General features: G+C 37.5%; 1 protein-coding gene across 2 annotated transcripts in view; it reads left to right on the forward strand.

Annotated features, from left to right (window-relative positions):
• Positions 1–5,101: 5,101 nt before the first annotated feature.
• lgr4 (leucine-rich repeat containing G protein-coupled receptor 4) overlaps positions 5,102–26,878 on the forward strand; it is a 46,148-nt gene continuing 24,371 nt past the window's right edge. For both annotated transcript variants that reach the window (XM_026267412.1, XM_026267413.1), the window contains exons 1-3: positions 5,102–5,420; positions 5,607–5,896; positions 25,141–25,212. In XM_026267412.1, coding sequence (XP_026123197.1) covers positions 5,697–5,896; positions 25,141–25,212 — 272 coding nt within the window. In that variant the 5' untranslated portion in view covers positions 5,102–5,420; positions 5,607–5,696. The remainder of the gene's footprint in view (positions 5,421–5,606; positions 5,897–25,140; positions 25,213–26,878) is intronic.

Here is a 26,878-nt window from a genome sequence, read left to right on the forward strand (position 1 = left end):
ATTCTGCAATTGTACTTTTGGCATACTAAACTGATAATAATAAGAAATGTGGATTGTGCACAAGTAGTACTCCAAATAAAATGTCATCATAATTTTTATATTAGTCAATCTCGAGCAATATGTGAGTAAATATGTTTATAGATTTTAACTATACTTATGAAATAAATGTATTTTAAATATATAACAGTTTTTTTTTTTTTTTACTAGGGCAAATTCTCAAAATTTATATTTAAGGAGAGAGGGGTCTAACGTGCATAAAAGCACATAAATATAAAGTTTAACAGGCTTGATACAGTATATTATGAATTATTATAAACAGTCAGCATTGTAGGATTTCATACAATCCCTGCTGAAAAAAACAACAATAACTGAAACAAGCCTAAGCTGGTGAGCTGGTCTTAGCCAAAAACCCAGCTTGGCCCGGCTGGAAGACCAGCTTAAACCAGCAAAGACCCTGCTTCACAAACAATTAACAGTCTTGTATAGCATAAATATGATTTCCATTTGCAAGAAACAAGACTAAGATTTGGTATTAGTCACTTAATTTCCAATCAGTTTCTTCTGCACTTCAGTCAGTTCTTCTGCACTCACGTCCTATTCTCGGCTCATTTTTGAGTCAGACCAAGACGAGTCATTAACTGGAATCTTTTTCTGAGCAGATCAATAAATCAGTGAGTCTTTGAATCAAGAACAGCTTTAGGCTGCATTCAAAACGGCATATTCTGCAAGTACTTCTTTTGAATAAGTACTCATTTTGCAACTGTTAAAAAGTATGTTCTATACAGTATGAATGTGTGTAGCATGAATACTGTCCAAATGAACTGTGTTGGTCACATTGTGATTGTCATGTGACCTACCACCATCAGCTGTGTCACTTCACTGTCATTCACAAATCCTCTCCTTTGGCCTCAATGCAAATTGGATTTGCACATCAGAATCTCACCAAAGGTTGTAAGTCATTTATATGTTTTATGATTGGGAATTATGATATACTACTATTTACAAATACAGTTTTTCTACTGTATATACAGGTGCATCTAAATAAATTAGAATGTTGTGGAAAAGTTTGTTTATTTCAGTAATTCAACTCAAATTGTGAAACTTGCGTATTAAATAAATGCAATGCACACAGACTGAAGTAGTTTAAGTCTTTGGTTCTTTTAACTGTGATGTTTTTATTATTATCATTATTGTGAAATGTAATGGGGTAAATGAAAAGATCTCTAAAATTCAAATATGCTAATTATGTATGTAAAAAATATATTTTTATGTATTTTTTATGTTAAAGATGCTTTTAAACGTAGCCGTTTTTGCCATTGACATTGTGCTGGCTCGTGGTTTCAGTGCTAGATGACAATTGTCTTGACTTCTAGAGTTCCTGCCACTGTCTATTGCCACATTGATGTGGCTGCTGAGTGTGGTTTTGCATCTCAATGACATGTAGTGTCTTGCAGTTGACTCTTATAATGGGCGGTACACTCTCTGTGATCAGTAGCACATGGCAGCACTTTGATCTAATCACAAATTCATCATAATTTGTAGTTGCCCTGACGGGTAGAGCATGTAGTGGTTTGTGGTTTGGTATGGTTAATGCCCAGACAGTTTGCCAGAAGAACATGATGGGGTGGCTGTGTTGGCATCCACTGTGCCTTTTGAGGATCTGGATTTCAGGAAGTGTATTAAGTTGTTAGGATTTGAGTAGTGGTTTTGGTGCAGTTTCGTTGATACTATTGGGTTTTTCTAATAGATACATTTTGATTAAGTGCTTGTAGAGGAAGATTGCTGCTGTAGGTGGGAAAAGCAATTGAATGTGTGTGACTGTGTGCACATACAAACAACAGTATGTGTATACTATGTGCAGAGCCAAAATATGTTATGCTGGGAACTCCTAGTGATTAACTCTGAGATTTGTTTTTATTTCCTCAACAAATTTCTAGAATTCTCAGCTGTTTTGTGGGTTGCACCTTGCCAATAAGTTTGTTGTAAGGCAAAATGGTCTGTAGCTGTTTTGGAAAAAAACATTTATTATGAAAGGTTTCATAAAAATACATTTGAATTTAATTTAAAATGTTTTATATGTTCACATGCCTAACATTACTATAATATGACTAGGTAAAAAAAATACAATGTACAGTAAATACTTACTTTGCAGCTAATATTTAAATATCTTCAGTTGGCTTTAAGGGTACAGTACAGCCTTTTTAATCAGTTGTCTTTAGTATTCAAAAGTTTGAAAAGCCCTATTTTTTACTACCACTGAGTGTCAGTGTTTCCACTTCTGCTGTACTTAAAGTTGAATAAAACGTCAATACAAACATGCATTTTAGAATTTAAACGGAAGATGGCGATAGATGATCACTCAATAAACTGTTCTCGAGTATTGCTCTACTGAATGATCGGTTATATCTGCAAGCCTTACTTTTAGCCAGCCCCTTCTTAGTATTACACGTATTTTGAATATGGTCCATTCTACTAAAACTGTTGCTAACCATGTCGGAGCAATTCCACATTTAATAAAAACAAAACTTGTTTCGCCAAGCCGTGAAAACTGAATGTTCAGAGCTATCTTATTGCCCCCCCCCCCTCTCTCACTCTCTCTCTTTGGACTTGAAATTGAATATTGTGATATATTGCTTTGTGTTTGTGAATTGTGAATTTTTCCTCCCCAATAATTTGCACTGGATAAAAATATCTGCTTAGCCTAATTAATACATAACTTAATAAATATAAATGTTGATACTTTTGCTAAATAATCATCTTGATAATTAATATAATGTTAAAATCTCAAAAATAGTCAGGACAGAAGTAAGTTTTTTTTAACTGTTATCTGTTTAAAGAGGTTTTATTATTTTTTGTGAATTTGACATGTCATCATTTTTGTTCATTTATGTCAGAATTGAATTTATGTAGCCTATTTAATGTTAAAACTACATTACCTGGGTTTCTTGCCACAACACATAGTTTATGACTTGCTTTATTGTATTTCTACAATGTAATGTAATGTATTTGTTTTAATAATTTAAAAATCACTAAGCTCTGAAAACTATGATAAAAATAAGGATAATGGTCAAATACAGTCAAATGTCGTAAGCTACTGTTAAATTGATCTCAATTTTACAGCATATCTCAATATTTTTTATACCTCTCTCTGTCTGTTACTAAATCAGATTCTGTCTTTTTTTCCTCCACATTATCTGTTTTCTTCTTCATAATGAAATTGTTATAACAATAGTTGATCTTACTGTATTTTGTGTCTGTATCTCCCTCTCCCCATTCACAGCTTTGATAACCCTGTTTTGATAGTCACTGTCTATTTGCAGCGGGATCTTGATATGTGCCATTCAAATGTGCTCTCACCCATGTAATTTCCTCTTTGGGCCATCTATCACAACAGGTTGCACAAGTGCCTTTTCACTGGTCATCTGTCACTGGTGCTAATGCAAATTGTATTTGCATGAAAACCCATTGCCTCGTGGACCCTTCCTGCCCTTGGGAACTGAGACCGTTGCTGCTGCTGCACATATATCGACAATCAGATTGAATCCCTGCATCAAAATGACAATATTACTGCCTCTATGAATTGATCTTGTGTAACTGATAGGCCATCGGTCATCCTAGGTATGCCATATTTCCATACTCACACAATCAATTAAAGAAAGCGACAGCAGGTTTTGACACAGGAGCTGGATCTGTTTCCCAAACATGCTAACTTGAAGGTGGCTGCTGACATACAGAGCGAAGGAATTCAACAAACCTTATAATTATTCACATACCCAAAGCAGACATACCTCTATTAGTGAGTAATATAAAAACAGTATACTACAAACGAAACATTAATTTGCCAGGGTACCATCATAAGTTTGATAATGTTAGTGGTATGGGAAGATTTAATTTTATGCTGAGAGGAGTGCAAGTTCACTTTAGACCATTTGTAGTTTTTGTGTTTACATTCGGTCTAAGTTTTAAATACAGCTCCATGGAAAAATCTGTCCCTGTAGGCATCTGGGCATAACAGAAATTGAGATAAAACATTGAAAAATAACATAGTCAAATGCAATAGAATGATAATGGTGTGAGGTGTAGCGTTTGGCAGATAAGATAAAGAGCTATACAGTCTGGACAAATATCTGCCTATAAAAGCAAGCTTTAGTGATCTCAGATAGCTAAACCTGACGTCAGTGGAGCTTGTATCGAGGAGGTAACATGGAAGAACTTACAAAACACACGCACTCTGGCCAAAACATTAAACATTTTTTTTTTCTCTGTCTCTTTCCTTTTACCCTCTCAGTTTATGAGTCAGTGCCATGTAATCCCATGGGTGGTGCAGCTATGTGTGTAGCTGTGCAGACATTTATGAAAACTTTACCATGGCTTATAAAGCTGAAAAAAACAGGAGTACTGGCAGAAGAAGACAGTCTTTCTCTTATGTTATCACAGACAGTTTGTGCTAGCCAGAATGGGTAGAGTGTATATTGTATTCTCTTGGCCTTTTCAAATATGACCTAAAAGTTTAAACTTTGGAGAGTCCAAATATTACTGTAAATATCTACAAATGATGGTTTTAAATATACAATACCTTGCAAAGGTATTTAGGCACTTCTCATTTCATTGAATTACAGATTCTGCATCTGTTCCCTCTGACATTTTAAAGCACTTTCAAAGCAACTTTATTTTATAATGTTTACGCTACACACAACACTTTGAATTCTTAATAAAATCTCTATTTTTATAAGTACACACATGCTCAAGCTTTTGTAATTTCCTGAAAATTATTATTTTAGGCCTACTGCTTTGTGGAGTTATGTATTTTTTTTTTCTTATTTGGAATTTGAATTGGGTAAAGGTGCCTGCTACAGTTTGAAATGACTAAGTTACTTTAAGTAACTTTTTGTTACTTTTTTTCAATTTTTTAAAGTTATTATTAAATTAATAGTTTTCTGCCTTCGGTTTCACACTATACAGCTGACGTCGAGAAATCATTAATATGTAGGTCTGTATTAACATATTCAGCACCTCACTGGCTGTCCTGCAGAGAGAGAGAGAGAGAGAGAGAGAGAGAGAGAGAGAGAGAGAGAGAGAGAGAGAGAGAGAGAGAGAGAGAGAGAGCGAGAGCGAGACAGAGAGAGAGAGAGAAGGAAACGTGAGGCTCGACCGAGAACTGTGTTTTCTACAGGAAACAAATCAGAGAGAGAGAGAGAGGGAATATACTGTTGTAAACCGCCGTGTTTCGTCGCGGTTTTGTGAGTGTTTTCCTGGAAGCGGACGCTTAGCGAATCGGGGCAATCTTGAGCCCCGTTTGTTTAGACCGGGAATACAAGCTAAAGGTGTTTATTTGGTGTGTTTTTGGAGGTGTGAGGCTCGAGACTCCGCGCAGAATGACCGTTGACTGGCCCGATCTGTTTATCGTTCGCGGGCATTAGGTAAGAGCACTTATTTACATCGATCATGGCTGAAAGAAAAGCAGGTAGCATAACGTTTCTTTTGGGGCACTCACAACAATAAGACATGTTGTATCTTAATTTTAGTCCGTTAACGTTAATGTCTAAATCTGATCAAGCCCAGCGAATACAACCCAGTACCGAGTCTGATATTGTACTTGTTCTTAGGTTAAAGGGGCTATCAACATCTCTGTTTGCTGGCGAAACAATCACCACGCATTTCCTTTGAGGGGCTTTTGGGTCGAAAGGAGGAGAATAATGGCATTGCTGGCCGTCCGGATGCTCATGTTGGGGCTGTGGGGTTGTGCGGCGGCGGCGGCTGCTGCTGCGGGAGAGGGACCGTCCACTCCGGCCACATGCTCTCCGCTGTGCCGCTGCGATGAAGACGGAGGAGCGGACTGCTCTGGACGAGGACTGACCACCGTCCCCACCGGCCTCAGCGCTTTCACTTATTACCTGTAAGTCACCACAGTAACGTTTAACAATTGAGTGCATGCTGGGAACAAGTGCATACTGTATTTATAAGGCTAGAAATGTTTGGCTCCCTTTTCAAAACGCTCCTTGCACTGTCCATGTTACGCATGTTACATATTTCTACAACGAATTGCTCCAGAAACACCATGTTATCCCCTGAAATAATGAAACATGTAATTTATGCAGTTACGAAAACTACCAATAACTTGTCTAAAATAGTTTTCAGACATCAAGTGAGTAAGATCATTGATCATGTAATATCAAATCATAATAAACTGTAACTATGACTCAGAAACACACCTGCACACAATCAGTTTTATTTGCAGCATAGCAGTCAGAAAACCATAACACAATATTAACGATTAGAAGTGAGAAATCAATATTGACAAGTATGATTATTACATTTAGCTAAATGTGTTTTGTATGAATAAGGCTGGCAGTTGTTTTGAGACCGAGATTCATTGGAGAGGTTTTTCACTTTGTAGCTCAAAGTCCATCTTGGGCCTCTCTTTGGGTACTTTGTGTGAGTGTGACAGACTAAATGCTGTATGGCTCAAACTGGTAATAGAGAGAGGGCTGCTCATCCATTATTAAAGTCAGTCAGCCTTTAAAACCTCACCCGCCTGCTTTTAAACCCATGCAGCATAAAAAGGTAGATATTGTGCCAGTTATTTATATTTTGAGGTGAGTTGGGGTGCTTTTCTATTAATAGTGCTTTCCACAAGTCAGCAGTCTGCTGCTGATTTTTACAGTGCATACCAGACACTAGTATTATCTCTTTCTGAATTCTTATTTTACCATTACAATTTTTTTTTTAAATAGCTTTATGGATTTGCTGATAATTTAGGAGCCCTCTTAAAGTAATAAAACATAAACTGTGTCTAAGTTTACTGTCAAGCTGTAACTTTTACCATCACTGACTAAAGGTACATTTACACCAAGAACGATAACTGTATCGTTAACCATATTAGCGTCCACATAAATGCATTCTTTTTGTTATTATAACCGTGCCGCATTAAATGCTCTAAACCTTTTAAGTCAGGTGGATTCTGATTGGCTATCAATGTTTTAATTGTTCATCAGCAGGAAACATGATCTTAACAGAATCGTTTCTCTGAGCTGTTATTATTATTGACTACTTTATTATAGAATTAGAATGATTATTAAAACTTTAAAGTCATTGTTATAGCCATCATTGTTGACGCTGTCTCCATTGGTCTGTATCAATAGAGAACTCGCATCAACTGCATAGTTTGATTTCTCTCTGGTTGACTTGGAGAACTTTTTATCCCTCAAGTTTTTCCATCTGTCTGAGTACAGAAAGACTGGTTTATTGCTGGCCTGAGCCAGAGCCCGCTGTGTGGCACGTGTGAATCACATCCCTCACCTCATTACACTTTACCAGCATTCATTGTGTTTTCACTCTGTTGTGATTAAGTGTGGTACGTTTCTGCCAAAGTGTTTAGAAGCGTGTCTGGAGGCAAATGTTTATTCTGCAGCTCACTCTTGGAGCCCATACGTTTCGAAAACAGCTTGACCGGGCTCTCGAAATATCTCTGCCAAGCTGGAGCGTGTAACCCAACGCCAAGCTAAGTCCAGTCTGGAGAAGCGATAAAGCCAGAAATAAAGCCACAGAGTTAACACTAGAGGTGGAAGTGGCCATCTTGGATATCAGTAAATTATATGCAAGTGGGGGGGGGGGGGTGCATGTATAGGCATCAGCAGGATGCTAACCCCTTCTGGTTGTTGCTTTTGTTTTAAACATTTTGTTAGGCAGCTTTATCATTGTATACATCATATTTGTGTTTTGAGTGACCAATAAATATATATATAAGACCTGCAGGCCACATTAGATTTTATTTTATTTTTTCTTTAAAAAAAACACACATTACAGATCTATCCTCAAGTGATGCTGAGCAGATGATGGGACATCTGTCAGTCAGTCTGTGTGGTAACAGTCATGAGCTGTGAAATGCGTTGCCACCGTTCCAGCCGCATTGCTGCATCCGGCTGCGTCGGCCTGCTGCACGCTTAACTGCATTTCTGGTATTTATTTATGTAATTGATAATAGTAGGGCAGTTCTCTCTGCCCGTCCTCTGGGTTGCCTTCAGCTGTCGCCACACTGTCTCTCCCCGCAGAGAAGAACAGCACTGGAGAATTAGCCAGAGAGAGGACGACAGAGAGAGGGAGTTGAAGTTTAAAAAACTGGTAAAGTGACAAGGAAAAATATGTTGGAGTATAGCAGCATTCGAAGGGTCTGAGAAAAAGAAAGGGAGGGAAATATGTGAAAGTGTGAGAGAAAGAGAGTAGGCACAGTCTGGTTGATCATTATTCTCCCAGTCCAGATAGCAGCTCTCAGTCTTGTGGGGTTAATATAGTTTGCTCACTTCAACAGGTTGTTGCGCAATGCTTCAGGTTAATCATACTCTGTTTAGGCGGAGTATCGGAGCAGGGCAAGCGAGAGACTTAGCACCGGCTTAAGAAACAAATATGCACTGTAGTATCGCTCCACACCAGAGAAACTTTGACCTTGACTGTGCTGTATGGGCGGATGTAACTATATACTTAACTCCCACTGCAAGTGGTTCATAGCTTATTACACTCTGCTTTCGATCAAATGGCCTTCATAATGTTTTAACAAGCACCTCATAAACGTGCGTCTGTTATGTTGTATAGGGCAAGATATGGGTAACTGATGTTTTTGAGAAAGTATCACCTGAATGTATTTCTGAATTTCTGTGTTGTATTTTTCTTACACACTTAAAAATAAATGTTCTTTATTGTTGCTAATGTTTCCTTGAGGAACGTTTAACATCCATGGAAACTTTTCATTCCATAAAAGGTTTTTTAATAGTGGAAATGGTCCTTTAGATCAGATCTTCACACATTAAAATTTCTTTAAAAACTGAAAAGTTCAATGGAAAGGTTCCAAGGATGTTAAAGGTTCTTTATGGATCTGTCAATGATCTAATATTTTTTAGATATGTGTTTATGGCATCATTGCAAAAAAAAATAAAAAATTATATATACAGTGTGTATATATATATATATGTATGAGAGAGAGAGATATTTATATAGATATTTATCATAAGATACAGTAACCTTGTTCCTGACAAAAATAATAATAATAAAATATGAAAATATTTCCTAGCTATTTCCCTTTCTCACTTACTTGTTGTTCTTATCCAGTAAGTTTAAAGAATGTGTTTTTTTTATGATTCAGTGGCACGTCCTTCATAGTCCAGCGCGTGACTCCTTTACTTTTGACCCTTTCTACAGTTCAGTCCACCTTGCCTATTTTTTGGTGTCCCCTTGCTGGCTGAATGAATTTCCCCTGTGTATATGTGAGTGTGTGTGCAGTGGGGATATCCCCCCTTAAACGTCTGTCCACACGCCATTAGCCCACTCTTGTCTCAGCCTCAGTAAAGCCCTTCAGCATTGAGGAGCTGGAATGTGCCTTTGTGTCCCATTAACAAAACAGAGACGCCATGTTCTTTTCCATCTTAAAGGCTGTGGGAAGGGTTGCACGTCTTCAAGCTCAGTCAGATGGAACCGGCTACACCATTTTTCCACACCTTTCTGAATGTATAGAGCGATTAGTGAATGCTTTTTTTTCACATTCACCTCTGAAGACAATACCATTTCTGTGCAGTCAGGGGGTACGTGACAGAAAGTGACTGGTGAGGTAATGCACTTTTAATGGGAGATTTAATGTGAAGTGGAGGATAAAAGTTTGTCAGTGCTCTTTTTTTATTTTTATTTTGAGTATGCCACCAGAGCAAGTCACAGTTTTATTGAATCTGTCAGTTAAAATTACTGTTGTGTAAATTCTAGTGTAGTTGATCCAATGCATTGCTTCACCTAAAAATGGTTTGTATGCCTCATTGCTGCACAAATGATTTACAGCTCTGATGTTATTGAGGTAAATTGGGATAGTTCAGGATAAAGGTTGTTTTATGTACATGAACACAGGCAGCCTTCAGTCATACCTGCACACACACACACACACACACACACACACAAACCACACACACACACACGAACACACACACAGGTCATGAGAAGAGCTCTGGAGGAGAAGAGGGCCCTCTGTGTTCAGCGTTCTGGCAAAGACTCTCTCAGCCGTTAAAGGTGAAGCCTCATGAATGTCTGTGACCGCTTTTCTTCAAGAACAACATTGCATATCCAGTTTGAGTCCCAAATGTTGAACTCACTACAGTAAATCTAGGGTTAGGAACAATGTTCCTAATGTAAAGAACCATTTACAGTTGTCAAACGGACTAAAAGACCATGACCGAATCCTGCACTAGTCAATCCACTAGTGAATTTACAGCATGAACATATATATATATTTTTTGTGTGTGTGAATCAAACGCATACAACTTGCAGTGAAACCTAAATCAGTTTAGTTACTGTCTGGTTGTTTATGTGACATTGTTTAGATAAAGATAAAGAATTGTATAAACATTCATGAATTAATGAAATGAAGAAGTTTATAGTGAATATGTGTTTCCTAATCTGAGGTTCCATCTGTTGTTTTAATTTAGTAAAATATTATTTAATAGTGTTTTATTTTATTATAGAATCATCTCATCATTAGGCAGTGGATCTAAGTTTTCACCAAATATTTATGTTTCAAAAAGTAAAATAAACAATTTAAAATGTTAAGTGGAAAATTATTTTTGATTCCCATGGAATGGGTGATATATTGAATTTTTGCAAAAATTTTGGAATAATTCGGCGACGATGTAAAATAAAAAAAATTGAACTATGCAGTTTATTTTTTTCATTTTATTTTATAATCTTTTAAAGATGCATTATATTAAATAGGACGCTGCGCTACGGCTAAAACTAGTGCTTCCTTAATTTTTTTTTACTTCTGTAGAGAGAAGTCGATCTTCTACTGGTCCCACATCTTCACGTTATGTGAATTCAGGAGTTCACCAAACTTGAACTTTGGAACAGAGACAGTAGGAAGGCCTATGTTCGTAGCTAAAAACTTGTAAAAAAAAAAAAGTATTTAGTTTAATCCAGTTTTTTTTTCATTTAAATGCAAAAATATATATATAGATAGATAGATAGAATGTCGTACAAATATTATATATATATTGCCCAGGCATAGTTCCCATACCAAATATCATCTTTCTGTCACCTTGTATCTTTCCCTTTTTGGTTCTTTTGGTTTTCTTTCACTTGGCTGCCAGAGTTTCTTAATTTATTGCGAGTGTTTACACGTGCTGCACTCAGACCTCAAATCAAGCCTTATTGGCCATGCCTTTGTTCCGTGGATTTCAACCCATGTGGAGAAAATATCCGCCAAATGTCCATTCTGCTGTGAGGAACTATGAAGACTAGATTAGTGGACTGACAAGTAGTCCCCAGTAGGAATCGGACCGGAGATGAGCTCTAATCCAAGGTTTGCGTGTGTTGTGTTCTCCGGTGGTTTGACTTCTTGAGAAGTGTCCAGCAGCTGAAGAAGTGCGGATGTCTTCTCTGTCCAGCTCTTCCAGTAAGGAGTGTTTAACATGGCACCTCTCCTCCTTGCCGAAGGTTTGAACGTGTGTGGTCCTACGTGGTGCCACTTGGCTGGCATTTCCTCTCTGCCTGCGTGCGTGACCCCTGGTGACCTGGAGTCCATCATCGCTCCACAGCCGCACACTTCCTGACCGGGAGATGACCCCCTCGGGTCCCCTGCATCTGTCCACACGGTGCCTCCTGCCAACGATTTGTGTGTGTTTATGAGTGTGAGAGAGACAGAAAAGCAGAACGTGTTGAATTTATTTAAACTGAGCTGATGATAAATTATGTCTAGAGGGCAGTAAAATAAACAGTTATTCCCAGTTCATAATTTTCTTCCTCATTTCGAAAACCTCTGCTGTCTCCTTGTCTGTGTGGCATGTCATATTTAAGCCAGTCCAGGGCTCCAGACTAACATTTGAGAGCAGTGGCACCAGCGCCACTAAGCTCTACAGATGGTGGCGCCAGGAGCAGAATTGGTAGCGCTGGGTGTGGTGTGTGGGGGTATCCAAAATAAAGATCATTTAATCATAAAATTACTATTAATTTGCATTAATAAGTACAGTTACCAATAATATTTCATCTTTATTTTTTGTTTATTTTTCTTTTGTTTATTGTTTATACAGATGAGACAGTAAAGAACTAAGGTTGAGTTAAGATGCATACAAAATTGACTTTTATTAAAAGTAACAGGTGCAAAAGGTGCAAAATCTACTTTTTAAATACAGAAAATGTATATATCAGTATGTACCATTACGTTTCTTTTATATCTGATTTCTTGATGATTTGATATTTTATAATAGTGATTTTATAATTTCAAAATATAGAGAAAAAGTAGAAATGAATGATTAATAAGCCAATAAGAGCTCCTCTGCTGCTGTCAACTGGTTATAATTGTGATTTCAAAGATGGAAATTAGCATCAGCCAAATGTGGGTTATTTTGTGTTTTGGTGTGTAAACTCACTTCACCATTTGTACACACACCATTAATTTCCATCCCTGGTGTGTGTACAACACGCAATAAAGTGTAATATCATTCGAAGCAGCTCCGTGGAGAAAGGCGGTGTAATCCGGGCTCGAAACGGTGGCGTTGTTCCCACTACAGTGTTTGCAGCTGAAGTTAGTGCCGCTGTCGGAGTGAAATATTTGTTGGTTATTTACAGTACGTTTTATAGCACGCGCTCATGATATACAAGATCGCGTGAAGAGTTGAATTTGTTATCGCGCACAAATTTCTGCATACTGTCACGTCTCTGTCAAACGCCGATAAGTTCATTCTCCTCCAGCATTCTGCAACATTTTAGATTATATGGACAGTTTGTGTTTATATTGTTTTTAATGGCATAATAAGCAAACTAACAAACAGTATTATCGGTCGTGTGTCTAATAACCGCTGTCCGGGGGATGCATTTTATTTCCAACATAAAAAGTCTTCAAGTACTTTTTCAGAAGTTAGCTCTGTGGCTAGTAAGTTGTTACGCTGTTCATTTTTGTTTGTAGAAAATAACATTGCTACACATGTTTTACAGCTCTGGCGTGACGAGACGCGTAAAAACGATGTATTAAAAATGATGTGCGTTTGTTTGTCAATGGCGTAAAAGTTTGCGAGCCGAGATTTCTTTCAGTGGTACAGTGTTGAACAGTGAACTTTTCCCAATGTGTTCCCTCAACCACAACAACAAAAAAAAATACATTACACTTATACTGTTGAATACTTTACTTTGAAATAAAATACAACATTATTAATACGTACAAAAACTGTTTAGAATATAATTTTTTTTCTGTGCGTTAAAAAAGTTCAGTGCAGTGTATCATCCGGTTGGGCTACAGAGTTGAGAGAATGAGCTACTTCAGCAAGAGTCGGCTGTTTCAAAACCTAGTAAACTGCCTGGATAGGCAGCATTTTTGAGAATCACTGAAAGAGAAAATATCAGTATTTCATTGAGACTTGAGATTAAATAGACTGCTTAAGTATTGTAGATCTTGTAGTATTAATTTTCACATGCAGTTACACATTGTCTGTTAAAAAAATGAAAGTGGCTGGTAAAAACATCGAGTGGCTGGTAGATTTTAAAAACCACCAGCCACAGTGGCCGGTGGACAAAAAAAGTTAATTTCCATCCCTATGTGATTTGATGTATATTCAAAATTTTACATGAGTGATTGTTTACCACAAAATATTTGTTATTCATCCCATTACAAATACAATTCAAACTGGATCATATTAGACTTTTAAAGTGCTGGAAATTGTTGTGTGAAATGCTTGAAAGTCATTGAAAAGTGCTTGAATTTCTCTCTCAAAAGGTTGTACAAACCCTGAGATGAATGATATAATGCACTGGACTGATGACACAATGGTTCCAGTTAGCGTTACCGCTTCTGGTTTCCTGACATATGTCAGCACTGTTTATAACAGAGATTTCTGTGCAGAATTTGAATGATTCACACTTAACATCACTATGATGGAGGTAGTGATGAAACGCTTCTTTGCAGTAACAGTGGCTTTGGCTCATGAGTAAAGCTGTTTTGAGCTTGACCAAGATTGTTTGCATCGTGGTCCAAGATGATAAACAGTCTGTGCTGCACAGCTGAAACATATCGCGGTTTAGTATAGTTTTCATTAGTTTGCCGATTGATGTTTCTCAAGTGCAACAGAAATTGCAGAGCTTATGAGTTGGGCAACGCGGTGGTCGCACCAGTGCGACAACTCACGAAAATTGGTCGCACCGGCAAAAAAAAATGGTTGCAAATGGTAGCAGTCTGGAGCCCTGTAGTCATGTCTCATTTTGCATCGCTATTTTGGGTTTGCAATATTTTGTGTGTTTGTGTGCATGTGTGTGTGTGTGAGAGAGAGAGAGAAATGTCAGTACTTTAAAACTTTTTTTCTTTTATTTTTAACAGTTTAAAACAATTGATATGTATATATACACATACATACATACATACACATACATACATACACACACACACACACACACACACACACAAACACAGTGCCTTGTGAAATAATTCATACCCCATAATTTTTTTTTTTCAAGTTTTATGTTGCTGCCTTATGTTACACCGCTTAAATTATTCTTTAATTTTAATAATCTATTTAAATTAGTTTTTTTTTATTTTTTTTTTAAAATAAATTTTACAAGTTACAATTCTGTTTTTGCTTTGTCAGTGTGGTGTATGGAGTTTAGACTGACACAGAAATTACACACAGAAAAGGTCTTTCTTTACAAAAAAAGTCATCTATTCACCAAAAGGCTATACGGGCTGCACTGAACTGAAAAACAGGGTGTACAGTAGATATCAGTAGATATTTCAAAGGTAGTTTTTTTTTTTTGCTTTACATGCACGGTCACTCATTCTTACTAATTACATTATAAATATCTGAGAACAAATTTAACAAAATTGGATAAAAAAACAGCAATATTGAAAAAAGTCTTCTATTTGAATATATTTTAAAATGTAATTTATTCCTTTGATTTGTAAAGCTTAAATTTTATCATCCATTACTCCCATCCTTCAGTGTCACATGATCCTTCAGCAATCAGTCTAATATGTTCCAATAGCATTTCTAATTATCATTTTAAAAACTGTTGTTCTGCTTAATTTTTTTTTTTACAGAAACCTTAATACATTTGAAAGATTCTTCTGCTTTAAAAACATGCATTTGAAATAAAAATCTGTATAAATAACTTTACTGTCACTTTAATGTATCCTTGCTGAATAAAAGCATTCAAAAAAAAAAAAAAAAAAACATTTTTGACAGGTAGTGTATGGTTAGACTTTAGGGAACTTTTATTAGTCATTAACAAATATTTGCACTGTTTAACATCAGCACTTTATAAACATTAAACTACATTAAACTAATTTTCAAGCCATGGATATGAATATTTATATTCATTAAGTTATATTTATATTCATTAAGTAATTTTCACTTGCAAACCGAGAGAGTATGTTGTAGGGAAGGCAGGCCAGATTGTGGGGTAATAAGGTAGTGAAGAGGGCAGAGGCCCCTCTGTAATTTATTGAAGTGCTGAGTTCTAGTCAAAGCCAGTCTGATTGACTGTGTATGGTCTAAACCAGCCGAGGACAGCCTGACACTCCCTTCCACTCACTCCATTCACATGCTCGAGTTCATCTCCGTCCTCCAGAAGCAAAAGGTTGTGGACGCTCGCAGACATGGCCGTGTGATTATTTAGATATCGTTCATGGTCAGTAGTGTTGTTGGGATGCAGACAGGTTGCCTTGGCAGTTAATGGGTTTGTTTAATGTGAGCTTCCTGATGGAGCCTTGAAGAAGGCCATCTGCTGCGTTAGAAACGCCTGTCTCCCATCACATCTTCTTTTTCTAATGGACACCAGACAAATGACAGGATGAGGATCTGAGATCAGTGGAAAGGAATGAAGGGGAAGGATGGAGAGAGAAACGGAGGGAGAGAGATGGGCCGAACGATAAACAGAGGGGTATACTGATTGAGATGAGCTGGGAAAGCACTGAGCCACACGCACACACACACACACATTCTGTCTCTTAGTGTCACAACACACACAGACACGCAAATAGGTGCAGCCAAAGACAGGTCTGTACACACACTCTTACTGGAAGGTGGGAAGCCTCTCTGGTCTCACTGGAATGTGAAATGGCTTCCCAGAAAACTGTTTTTATTTGGGTTTCGTTCCGTCAAGCTTCCGTCCAGCTCTGCTCACCTCTCCAGAGAGAAAGAGAGGGAACGCATGGACCAGTTTGAGCTGGAGCACTGTGGAAAAGAACTTGCTGGCCATGAGATGTGTGTGTTTTTCTGAATTTTGTCAGTATCAAACCCCTTATGGGAGGCAACTTACATTTAGGTGATGCTGTCAAAGACATCTGGACAGCACTCACTGCCAAACATTAGCAAGCACGTGGTATTTTGACCTTGCTGATGTTGTATTAAAACGACTGTTATTTTAAGCTGTTGAGATATCAGCTGATTAATGTCAGATATCGGCTAATATCATGATAGCTTATCCTTCTTTAGTGGAAGGGTGTTTCCTTCTCACCAGTTTTTTATATATATTTTTTTTATTTTAATTGAACGCCTGACAAGTAAGTTTTAAATGATTTTTTTTTTTTTTTTTGTAGCGGACTGGCGTAAAAAGATGAAATGTTTATTGTCAGTGCTGATTTGATGCTTAGGTAACATTTCTAATTATTATCATTGTCAATGTTTGTGCTGATAACTGATTTATTGTTAATTGGCATTAATTGATGAGATTATCACTGATATATTGATATTGAAGTTGAATAACGTTGAATTTATGAAAGCATGATTGAGATTTGAGCACAATAGAATACTGTATAGTTATATAGAATGACTGTTCTGCTCTATAACTTAAGAGGAGTTGGATCTATGATGTTTTTTATACTTGAATGGTGTTTTTTTTTTTTTGTTATAAGCCATTTCAGTGAATGAAAAAAAACAGCCTGAATATTCTACAATTGTGCTCCTTACAATAAAGAAAAACAGATGGATTTGGATTGATATGGGGGCAAGTAATTGTGACAGACTTTGAATTATACTATTAAGTCTGTTTTGTTAATTCTGATTGGAAAATGTTATGTATTCAAGCACATTTTTCATGATATTTTACATATTAGGTTTACATTTAAGTAAATAAAAGCTGTTGAAGAGACATTGGTTTGCTCTTGGCAAACTTTGCAGTCAGACTCCAGTGTAGATCGGTGGTGTGTTCAGCCTTGTCCATATCTCATTACAGATAGGCTATCAGCACACTGTCAGCTTGCAGCCATGGTGTTCCTGTGGAATTAGCAGCTTTATATACTTCCTTTCTTGCATTTCTGCTATCTTTCTCTTTCTATAAATCCTTTGCTTTCTCTTAGACTCAGAAGGTTTTTTTTTTTTTTGTGGGTTGACATGTTTGCTCTCAAGGCTGAGTGTTTGTGTTAGAGCTCACGTGAGGGAATTGGCTTCTTGCTCTGTGACTCCAGACTGTAGCCTTTTTTTAACTGGGCATAGAGCTCCCTGTGTGTAAAGTGTGACTTGATGAAGGTATTTTATTTATATATATTTATTTAGAGTATAAGTTATGCGTGCCTGTGTGTGGTCGTATTCTCTTCTTTTAGTATAGGGCAAGTCTGTAGATTTTTCTTTTTTTTAAGGATCTCAGGTAGTTCAAAGAGGGTTTAGACTGGAACCCATTACTCACAGTTAAAATCCCATGGTCTGCGTCAGACGGCCCTCTTTTCCCAAAACATTTAAGTTAAAGATCCAAATACATAGCTTATATCCCATCGTTGAGGCCATCAGTCCTGTCTTTTCTTAAAGAAAAGGTGCTTTAGACTTTTTTTCATGATTCAAACCATATAATTGTCTTCTTGAATGGCAGACAGTTTGCCGGAGCTCTAATATGAGTCAAACTTTTCTCTTGTGTGGAGAAGGAGAGGAATTTGTCAGGCATGACATCATCCAAACCACTGATAGGCTTCCAGTGTTTAGTGTTCACTCTACTGTATGTAACGCTGAAGTAAAACAAATCATCAGGCTTGTGAGAAGAGACTAATGTGCTATGAATTCAGGGTGGAGGTCCTGCTTGAAACAACAAACCCTCAGCCTAACTCAGGCCTTGAAACTCAGTGTGGGATTGTATGTATTGTGCACAATTTTAATCAATCCCATAAAATGTGCATTCAGAATGTGGGGTAAATAATCCCGTGAAATAATCTGTTTTATCTGTATTATATATTACATTTACACAGTGACATGATATACAAGTGACTGAATAGAAAGGATCCTATGGATTTTTGGAATACAATTAGATGCAAGTTTCTGTAAGATACACAAACATTTAGATAAAGTAGGACAAAAAGTGTCCTTATTTCAAGTCCATTTTTAAGGTGCACACCCTTTTTACACTTGATCCTTAAAAGACATCATTTGCAGGCTTGTCAATCAAAATGAAGCTGTCACAGAAGCGCCTCGCCCTTCTTGGCCCAAAATCCAGTCGGTGAATGAGACCCACCCATGCCCCAACACATACACTCACACGCACACACAAACACCACATCTGCTTGCCTTATCATGGGGCAGGCTGTGGCTGGGCTCCTTCAGGGCTTGGCAGGGCTGTGAGCGGACTGGCCCAGCTGTGATGTGGGGCTCTGTGGGCAGCTGTGGCCACTGAAGGGCCTGCTGCGGTGCTGGGGTGGTTTGCCGACACGCGGATGCTCCCATGTTTCACTGATGCAGTGGAAATGTAAAAGTTAAGCCTCAGAATCTTAGCTGAGGAGTTTAGGAGCCCACGGAGAGCAGCTGCTATTGAGAACATTCCTGCAAACGCTCAGAAACAGGCTTTCTGCATTGTTTGACCGTTTAATTCACTAAAATAATTATAGATATTAAGTAACAAATGCAAACGTGGCCACAAAATCTGTGCTAAATCCAATTTTCTCAGCATAATTACCGATCTTGTACAGTAGGTTGTTACTAAGTAGTGACTGACCAATAATTCCTTTTTTTGTCAGATATTGATGTTTTTTACATAATCGCTTGTCATTTTTATATAAATAATATTATATATATTCGCTAATGAATAAACCCCAAAATAGCATTGCATTTTGTAATATTAATTAACTGAGAATAAATATTTCTACATATATCTGTATGAGTTAATTAATTAATCGTTATATTATTAATTGTTACACAGATTAACTGAAGAGTATCGGATAAATAATTGATATTTTTACATATGTGTTTGATTTGTAAGATTATTATTATTATTTTTTATAAATCTCTTATGGGGATAGTTCACCCAAAAACTCACCCTCAAGTCGTTCCAAACCCTAAGACCTTCGATCATCTTCAGAACACAAATTAAAATAGTTGTTATGCATTTCGAGAGCTCTTTGACCCTCCCGTTATGGAGAGTATCATGACGCATGCACGCACATCTGCTTGATGTAAACAAAGCATGCGCATTGTGCTGCTGCTTACATCAACACAGACATGCGTTGTTTACATGAAGTGGATACTCACCATATATAGTATTACAAAAATTCTTATAATGTAATGTATTATTGTTATACTATACTCTGTTTAGTTCTTATTGTGCAAAACAGCATGTTATTAAATAACTTTATCCAAATTGGTTATCAGACACTTAAACATAACCATTGCAAAAAATCATAGACTGAATTGCATTACTGTGTTCTAGGTAGGGATGCACCGGTTGACCGCCATAAATCGGAACCGGACGGTTTTTGCTTAAAATACGTGATCGGCAATCGGCTGATTTTTGGTCTTTTTTTGGCCGATTTTCTGGAAGTGTGCCAGCGTGCACAGACTACATTGTAATCACATCTATATTTTTTTTTTTGCTTGAGCCAATAGTTATTTATTTTTCATTGGCTCAAGTAAAAAAAAAATATAGATGTGAATCATTACCTTATTTTTTCTTTTTTTTCTTTTAATTTTTAATTGGATGAATGAAACACTTTGAATCTTTAATTCGCACCATATTTGATTTTAACATTTTGGAATAATGTATTTATATAGCATACATTTATTTAGTCTCACTGGTAGAGACCTTTTTTAAATTTAAAACAAAATGTAAAAACTAAAATAAATACCGAATGCTGATTAAGAAACCTTTTATTGAATGTGTGTTGATTGTGTTGTTTGGACTGTAGAACTATGTAGTTATTGCCTTTAATTTCACATGGTTACAGTTAATCTCTTCATTTAAGGCCAGTTCTATTTAGTTTCCACCCAATTCAAAAGCAAAAGATAAGTGCTGATTTCTGTACCATCTATGTTTGTATTGAATGTAGGCTACTTACTGTGCAGTTACTGCCGTTAATTTCAGATGGTTATGGTTATTGTTTTCAATAGCCAAAAGTCAGTTTGGCCTATTAAATACCAAATAAACATCTTGTTTATAGATACTTTCCTTCTTTTTTGTTTGTTGATTAAAGAAAAAAAATCGGAAATCGGTATCGGAAAATAATGCAGTTTGCTTGTAAAAAAAAAATCGGTATCGGAATCGGCCATGAAAAATCATGATCGTGCATCCCTAGTTCTAGGTTGCCGTAGACCCAATGTTGTGTATAGCATCGCAAGAAAGCATGCAAGGCTGGACTAAGAAAACATTAAAATTCAACAACGTCACTTACATCATCATCACCCCATCTCACACGCCACTGATCATGCTCCTCGACGGACACCTAACATTCGACTCTACCATTTTTGCATTCAAATTAATTTTGACTAATAAATTTTTTTTTCATAGTACTCATGCTTGTGTTTGTGTGTGCTGTCTGCATCACTCATAGCATGTGCCTATACCGTGCTCTATATTGAAAATGTTTTATATAGTTTTTATCGATGAAGGAGTACCTTCGATAAATATCAATACCATTTTATCATCCAGGCCTAGCTTCTGCCTCTTTCCTGCTCTATTTTTGTTACTCTTGCTGACAGGCAGGAAATCTACAGTGCTCTGTTGAGACTTGACATGTTGCTGAGCTCTCCTAAAACAAGGCTTTTCTTCTTCCTTCCATGTTTGTAGTATGCATTTTCCATTCAGTCACACTCCATCTGTAGCGCTTAGGGTGGTCTTTATTTGTAGTCGTCGAGCTAGTGTTTTAATGACAATGCCAAATTGTATCTGCCTTTGCAAGCTGAAATCTACTGTATGAGCATGTTGCAGAATTTCACCTTTACAATACCCAACAGGTATTACATTGTGTTTCTATCATTTATGTTAAAACAAGATTTTTTATATACTCAACCAGCTAAATAAGTTAGGACATTTTCGCGCATTAGTATTAATTAATCTGACTACATTTCACTACACTGATAAGAATATTATTTAGAAATAGTTACTTAAAAAAATGAAAGTTCTGTCTTGTCTTTCTAACCTTGTTTGACTTTCTTTCTTTTGTACAACATGAAGTAAGATATTTTAGACAATGCTGAGGTCCAAAACATCTTATTTTGTGCTCCACAGATGAAAAACATGAGTTGTGAGGGTGAGTAAATAAAGACAGAATTGTAATTTTTTAGGGGAAACTAACCTTTTAAGGTAAGAAATTGACATTTTAAGTTTTAAAATAAGTTTTAATTGTAAGGTTGTGATTTGTATAAGAAAATAGAAGTTTGAAACTGCAATTCAGTTTGGTACCATATAAATGAGAAGCATCACTTTTTCAATTTGTTTTAGGTTAATAATTATACTTTATTTAAACAGAACATAAATGCAGTAGAACTGGTCTCACACGGTCACAAACGCACACACTCTTTAAGAGCACACGCTATCAGTCTCATAGGATTGAGTTTCCTCCGGTAACGGCTCCAGTAGGCCTCTGTCTCCGTCCCTGTCTTTGTCACTGCACTGCGGCCCCTGGCCCCTAATGAGGAAACCTGCTACTCAGGGATAGAGATCACATTCACAGACCCAAACACACAGTCTTCTTTCTCTCGCTCACATTCTGCTCCCAGTCACCTCAGCCAAAAGACTGAGAGAGTTTGCAGCAGGGCGAAAGGCTGCGGGCGTAGAGCAGTGTGTGTGTGTGTGTGTGTGTGAGAGAGAGAGACAGTACAAGAGGAACAGGACTGTCAGTAATACATAATGTATCCAGAGGACCACCGGGACCGCTGCACAAATAGGGGCCCAGGGACACCACCAAGGGGGAAAGAGAGAGAGAGAGAAAGAGCGAGTGATAAGGAATGAGAGAAGAAACGTGAGTGTTCTGGTGGTACATGGTCCATTGAAAGCAGCCTGAAGGGTAATTGGATAGGGCAAGTAACCTGCGGATCCCAAAAAAAAAAAAAAGATAGCGGAGTGATGGAAGGTCATAGCTGCAGGGGGGATAGGGAGGCCCCTTTCGGTGTGTGTGATTGGGGGGTAATCTGATACACAGTGTGGCCAGAGGCCCTCGTGCTCATATATACGCTTTCAAGACTCAAGACAGCCCTTGCATTGAAATCCAAGATGGCGGACGATATCATCCCCTTGTTTTTATCTTCCTTCAGGGTTGGAGATGTGCTTCATTAGCTATTGTAGCTGTTTGTTAGGCTCCATCGGACACAGTCTCCATGTCTACCGTTTACAGCCCGGCTTTTGAAGCCGAATATAATGGATTCCTAATCAAGATCTTAGTCTGAGCTGAAAAACCTGCCTGGGATCCATGTGCATCTCCTCCAGAACAAAGACTGAATCACACACACACAATTCTGGCTGGAATACGGTAGAATAAATAAACAAAAGGACTGAGATGTATAACAAGTCGAATGTCACATAAAAACACACTTATTATGATTTACATGCACTGGTTCTCATTTCCTCTCTGCGAGTCTGTGTTGTGGCGTCTCTAACGGCGGGTGTTTTAAGGTCAGTGTTCTGACCTCTCTCACTGCGGAACTACCATTTACTTTTCTAGCTGCCCACACACTTCACCTTTCAGCCCAAATGGAAAAGAGAAAGAGAGAGAGGAAAACACTTTGTGTACTGCCTGCATTTTTGTCATGCTGCTACATGCTATCTCTCCATCTCCTTGACAGCCTCAGCTCTCTCTCTCTCTCTCTCTCTCTCTCTCTCTCTCTCTCTCTCTCTCTGCTCAGAGCTTCGGAGCCTTAGGGAGAAAAGGAGGGACATAGATAGTTATATAGAAATAAGAGGAAAAAAAAGTCAATGAGGGAAAACCTAGAGAATTTCACTTCATTAAAGTGCCCTTATGGATTTTTGAAAATGACCTTTCATGCAGTGTGTAACAGCTCTTAAGTGAATGAAAACATCCTGCAAATCTTTAAAACAAAGTGCACCGTGTATAAAGTTATTGTCTCTCAAAAGAAAGAGTTGACTCTGAATCATTGAAACGAGTCATTTTTAAAATGAATCCCAAGCCATTTCATGTTGACGTGAACATGAATCATTAGCATATTGTCGCCCACTTGTTGGTCTTTTCGTGTTATTCTGAATGAAAATGCAAATTCATTCTTCGCCACTAGGTGCTGCTTTTGGAGCGGTAAAAATAGCGGTTTCCCTGGTAACTCTGTACAGAAAGCAGCACTGCGCTCACAAACACTGCTTCATCAGGCATTACAGGCAAGATTAAATGAAAATGAGACCAATCACCACAGATTAGCGTCAGGGAAAGGAGGGGTTTGGAAAATGCATGTCAACCTGTTATTGGGGACTCCCAAAACCAAAATATGAACCTTTCACTACCCATAATAGGGGCACACTTTAATGAAATGGTTCACCGTTCTTTACTCACTCCAAACTCACTGAATGATTTTTCTTTATTTTTCTGTAGCAGTTTAATGTTACTCTTTTCCATTCAGTCTAAAAGTATGATAATTAGAGGCTCTTAAACTTCAAGAGGACAAAAAGCACAATAAAATTAGCCCCTGGTCATCTTTTACAATTTGCCTAACAAAAAAGCTCTATGAACCTATTTGTCAAGCCATCTTTTTTTTAAATAGACTTTTATGAAGCAACATGATACACCATAAAATAAATTTGTCAGGCATGATGTATGCATGGTGAAAGTTATACAAACAGTAGTTTTTGTTCAGAAATCTGACAGAATTCAAGATTATTTAGCTGTATATAGGGCACACTTTGGAGATTTTTTTTATTATTATTATTAAATGTCAGTTTGAATATGATCCACCTCATTAGAAATGAATTAGCAAATTAGATTTAATGAGAATCAAGTTGTTAAAAAATAGTTCAATAACCCTTTCCTAATAACCATAAATTCTAAATAATTCACTGGGGTCAGACGAATGGGGTCGCTGTTATATTTGCACAATGTACTGAGATATGTGCCAGTAATGTGGATCTGAGGTAGAGAGACAGAGCGGGAGATTTTTAGGAGGAAATTCATACTTTTACTCCCAGCCAAACACTTGTAAGCCTCTGATGTCATACTTGCACGATGAGAGGTAAATCACCATAGTGCAGTGCTGATGACATCAAATAGACTCTGCTTCTTCTATTACTGTTGCATGATGCTTGATCTCACTGTCTGATCTGGATTCAGGTCTTATCAGTCGTCACAGACATACAGATCTCTGTTTGAACTTGTAAAGCATGAACATCAGCTGTGGGACGGACTGCTTAAAGAAATTTTAGTCAAAATGAAATACTCTATGTTGCCCCATGACAGGATTTTGAGTAGTTCTACTGTGTTATAGGGGTCATTTTAATCTCTCTCTCTCTCTTTTTTTTTTACTAGATTTTATATTTAAAATGCATTTACAGTACTATAATTATATTGCAAAAAAGCTTTTAATTTTTCCTCAAGGTTTCAAATGCAACATGTCTAGTTGCTACAGTTTCACATGCCTATTTTTTACAGTTTATTTTTAACAAATGGCCTTTTTGGATTGGGGAGGGAGCACCTTTGAATAAATCATGATACGAGCATGAAATCTAGCTCTGTTTAAAATGAGTGTCTGCACAAGGCCAGTTTAAGTTATGTTGGTAAGTCAGCTCAAACCCAAAGCGAGCAAAATCACAGTATGAAATCATCCATTATTCTCTTCCATGCAAAACCGTGAAGCAGTCAATGTAAACAATGTGAACCAGAAAATGAAAAGTCAAACAGAAATGCATCCAAACAGCAAATGTAAATTGTTTATGTTGTGTTAACCTATAGAAGCCATGCCGCTCAACCACTGACTACAAGCATTTGTTCTTCTGTTTCCATAGGGATATCAGCATGAACAACATCACTGAGCTGCCTGCTAATGTCTTCAGAAACCTGCCCTATCTGGAAGAACTGTGAGGATGAGTTCTGTTTTCCCTCTCTTTCACTACTTTGCCTCAAGCTCTGTTTTCTTTTTCTTACGTATGCTTGATACTTTTTTCAAACACCGTCCTAGAAAGATTATGTATGGAACAGTTCCACGATGATCTGAGATGATCTTTTTGTCATTATTCTTGAATACTCTTGTCTATTTTGAGATTTTAAAATGTTTATAGAACTGCAGAAACGGCGTAATCCACATGGCATCCATTAAACCGCTGCTGGTCTCATTACGTGAACTCCATTGTCTTCATTTCTTTTGCTAGCCACCACATTGTTTCACTGTCGATTATCACGAATTAAAGTCTGATGAACAATGTTTCTCATGTCACCTCAGATTTGCCAACTATCATTGAAAATGTACTACTTCCAGACACTTTGACTGTGCAATCACTGTTAATGCTTTAGTGCTGTTATATGAGGATTCAGGGCTTATTGCCACAGAAAATCCTCTCAGGTGAATATTCAGTATAACAGCACTAATTCAAGTATAACATAAATTGACCCTTTACAAAGGCCCCGCCCCATTTAGTTACATCACGGAGCAAAGAGGAAACTCACAACGCTCCAACAGGTTACTTTTGGTATGAAACAAAGTCTCCGCTTTCAATTATTATTATTATTTTTTTTAAATAATAATAAGCGGGGAACAGATTTGGCCACCCACGGCTCCATCAGTGTGGTGCTGCACATCTGGAACAGTCTTATAGCTTGAAGTACTGTTAGTCAGAGCATCTCAGGATGGCCTTATCTGTAGTGTGTCAGTGACATTAAAGGAACAGACACGTGCTGTTTTAGACCGTTTTGGAGTGGCTGAATCCACATGTTTGAAGTAAGTTCTGAACTCTGATTGGGTGTGAGTGACTGATCTTTTTCTTTGTGTCTGTCTTTTCTTTACTCCTTCACTCATCCCGTGTCTGCCCATCTGCAGGAAGGGCAGATAACATCTAAGTGATATCAGGTACCTGCGCTTTCAGACTGCTGAAATGACCAGCTCCCAGAGACGGCCCCCCCTCGCAGTTTGCTCTTTTCCTCTGTTTTTTCCCTTTTTTTTTTTTTATTCGTTTGATTGGAGTGTGTTTTCTTACCCTCGTGTGTCTTTCATCCACTCCAATCTCCTCAGCTCTCGTTCCCAAACAGTCCTCCAGCGCTTTGTCAAAGGCCAATTTGCTTTTCAACGCATTGTGAGAAGGAATGCATGGCAGGAAGAAGGAGGGCAAAACAATGGTTTCCGTGACAACTGGCGTTTTCAGAAGCGTGTGCTATCTGGGAATGGGCTGGGGGTGCGCGAGGTCTCTGGGTCCTGTACAGCACTGTATTGTGCCAGATGCTCTTTGTCAGGTTGCTCATGGTTCAGTGGTCACAATGGGTGTGGTTAATCACGAGGGTCAGGAGTTCACTTTCTGGGCTTAAATTTATTTTTAAACACATCCTGGACTGTTGTAACCACTCAGCAGCTACATTTACATTGCAAGATTTTAAAGTAGCCTATATCCATACAAAAAAAGAGCAAAGAATACTTGGTTTTTACAAATAAAAAATATACTAAATATTACTATTGTAACTTTTTACTGTACAACAATCAAAACAGTATTTAAGCAAAATATAATAATGATAATTATAAAAAAAAAAAAAGTAAAA

This window comes from Carassius auratus, chromosome 7 (genome assembly GCF_003368295.1).
Source record: "Carassius auratus strain Wakin chromosome 7, ASM336829v1, whole genome shotgun sequence".
Classification (NCBI taxonomy): domain Eukaryota; kingdom Metazoa; phylum Chordata; class Actinopteri; order Cypriniformes; family Cyprinidae; genus Carassius; species Carassius auratus.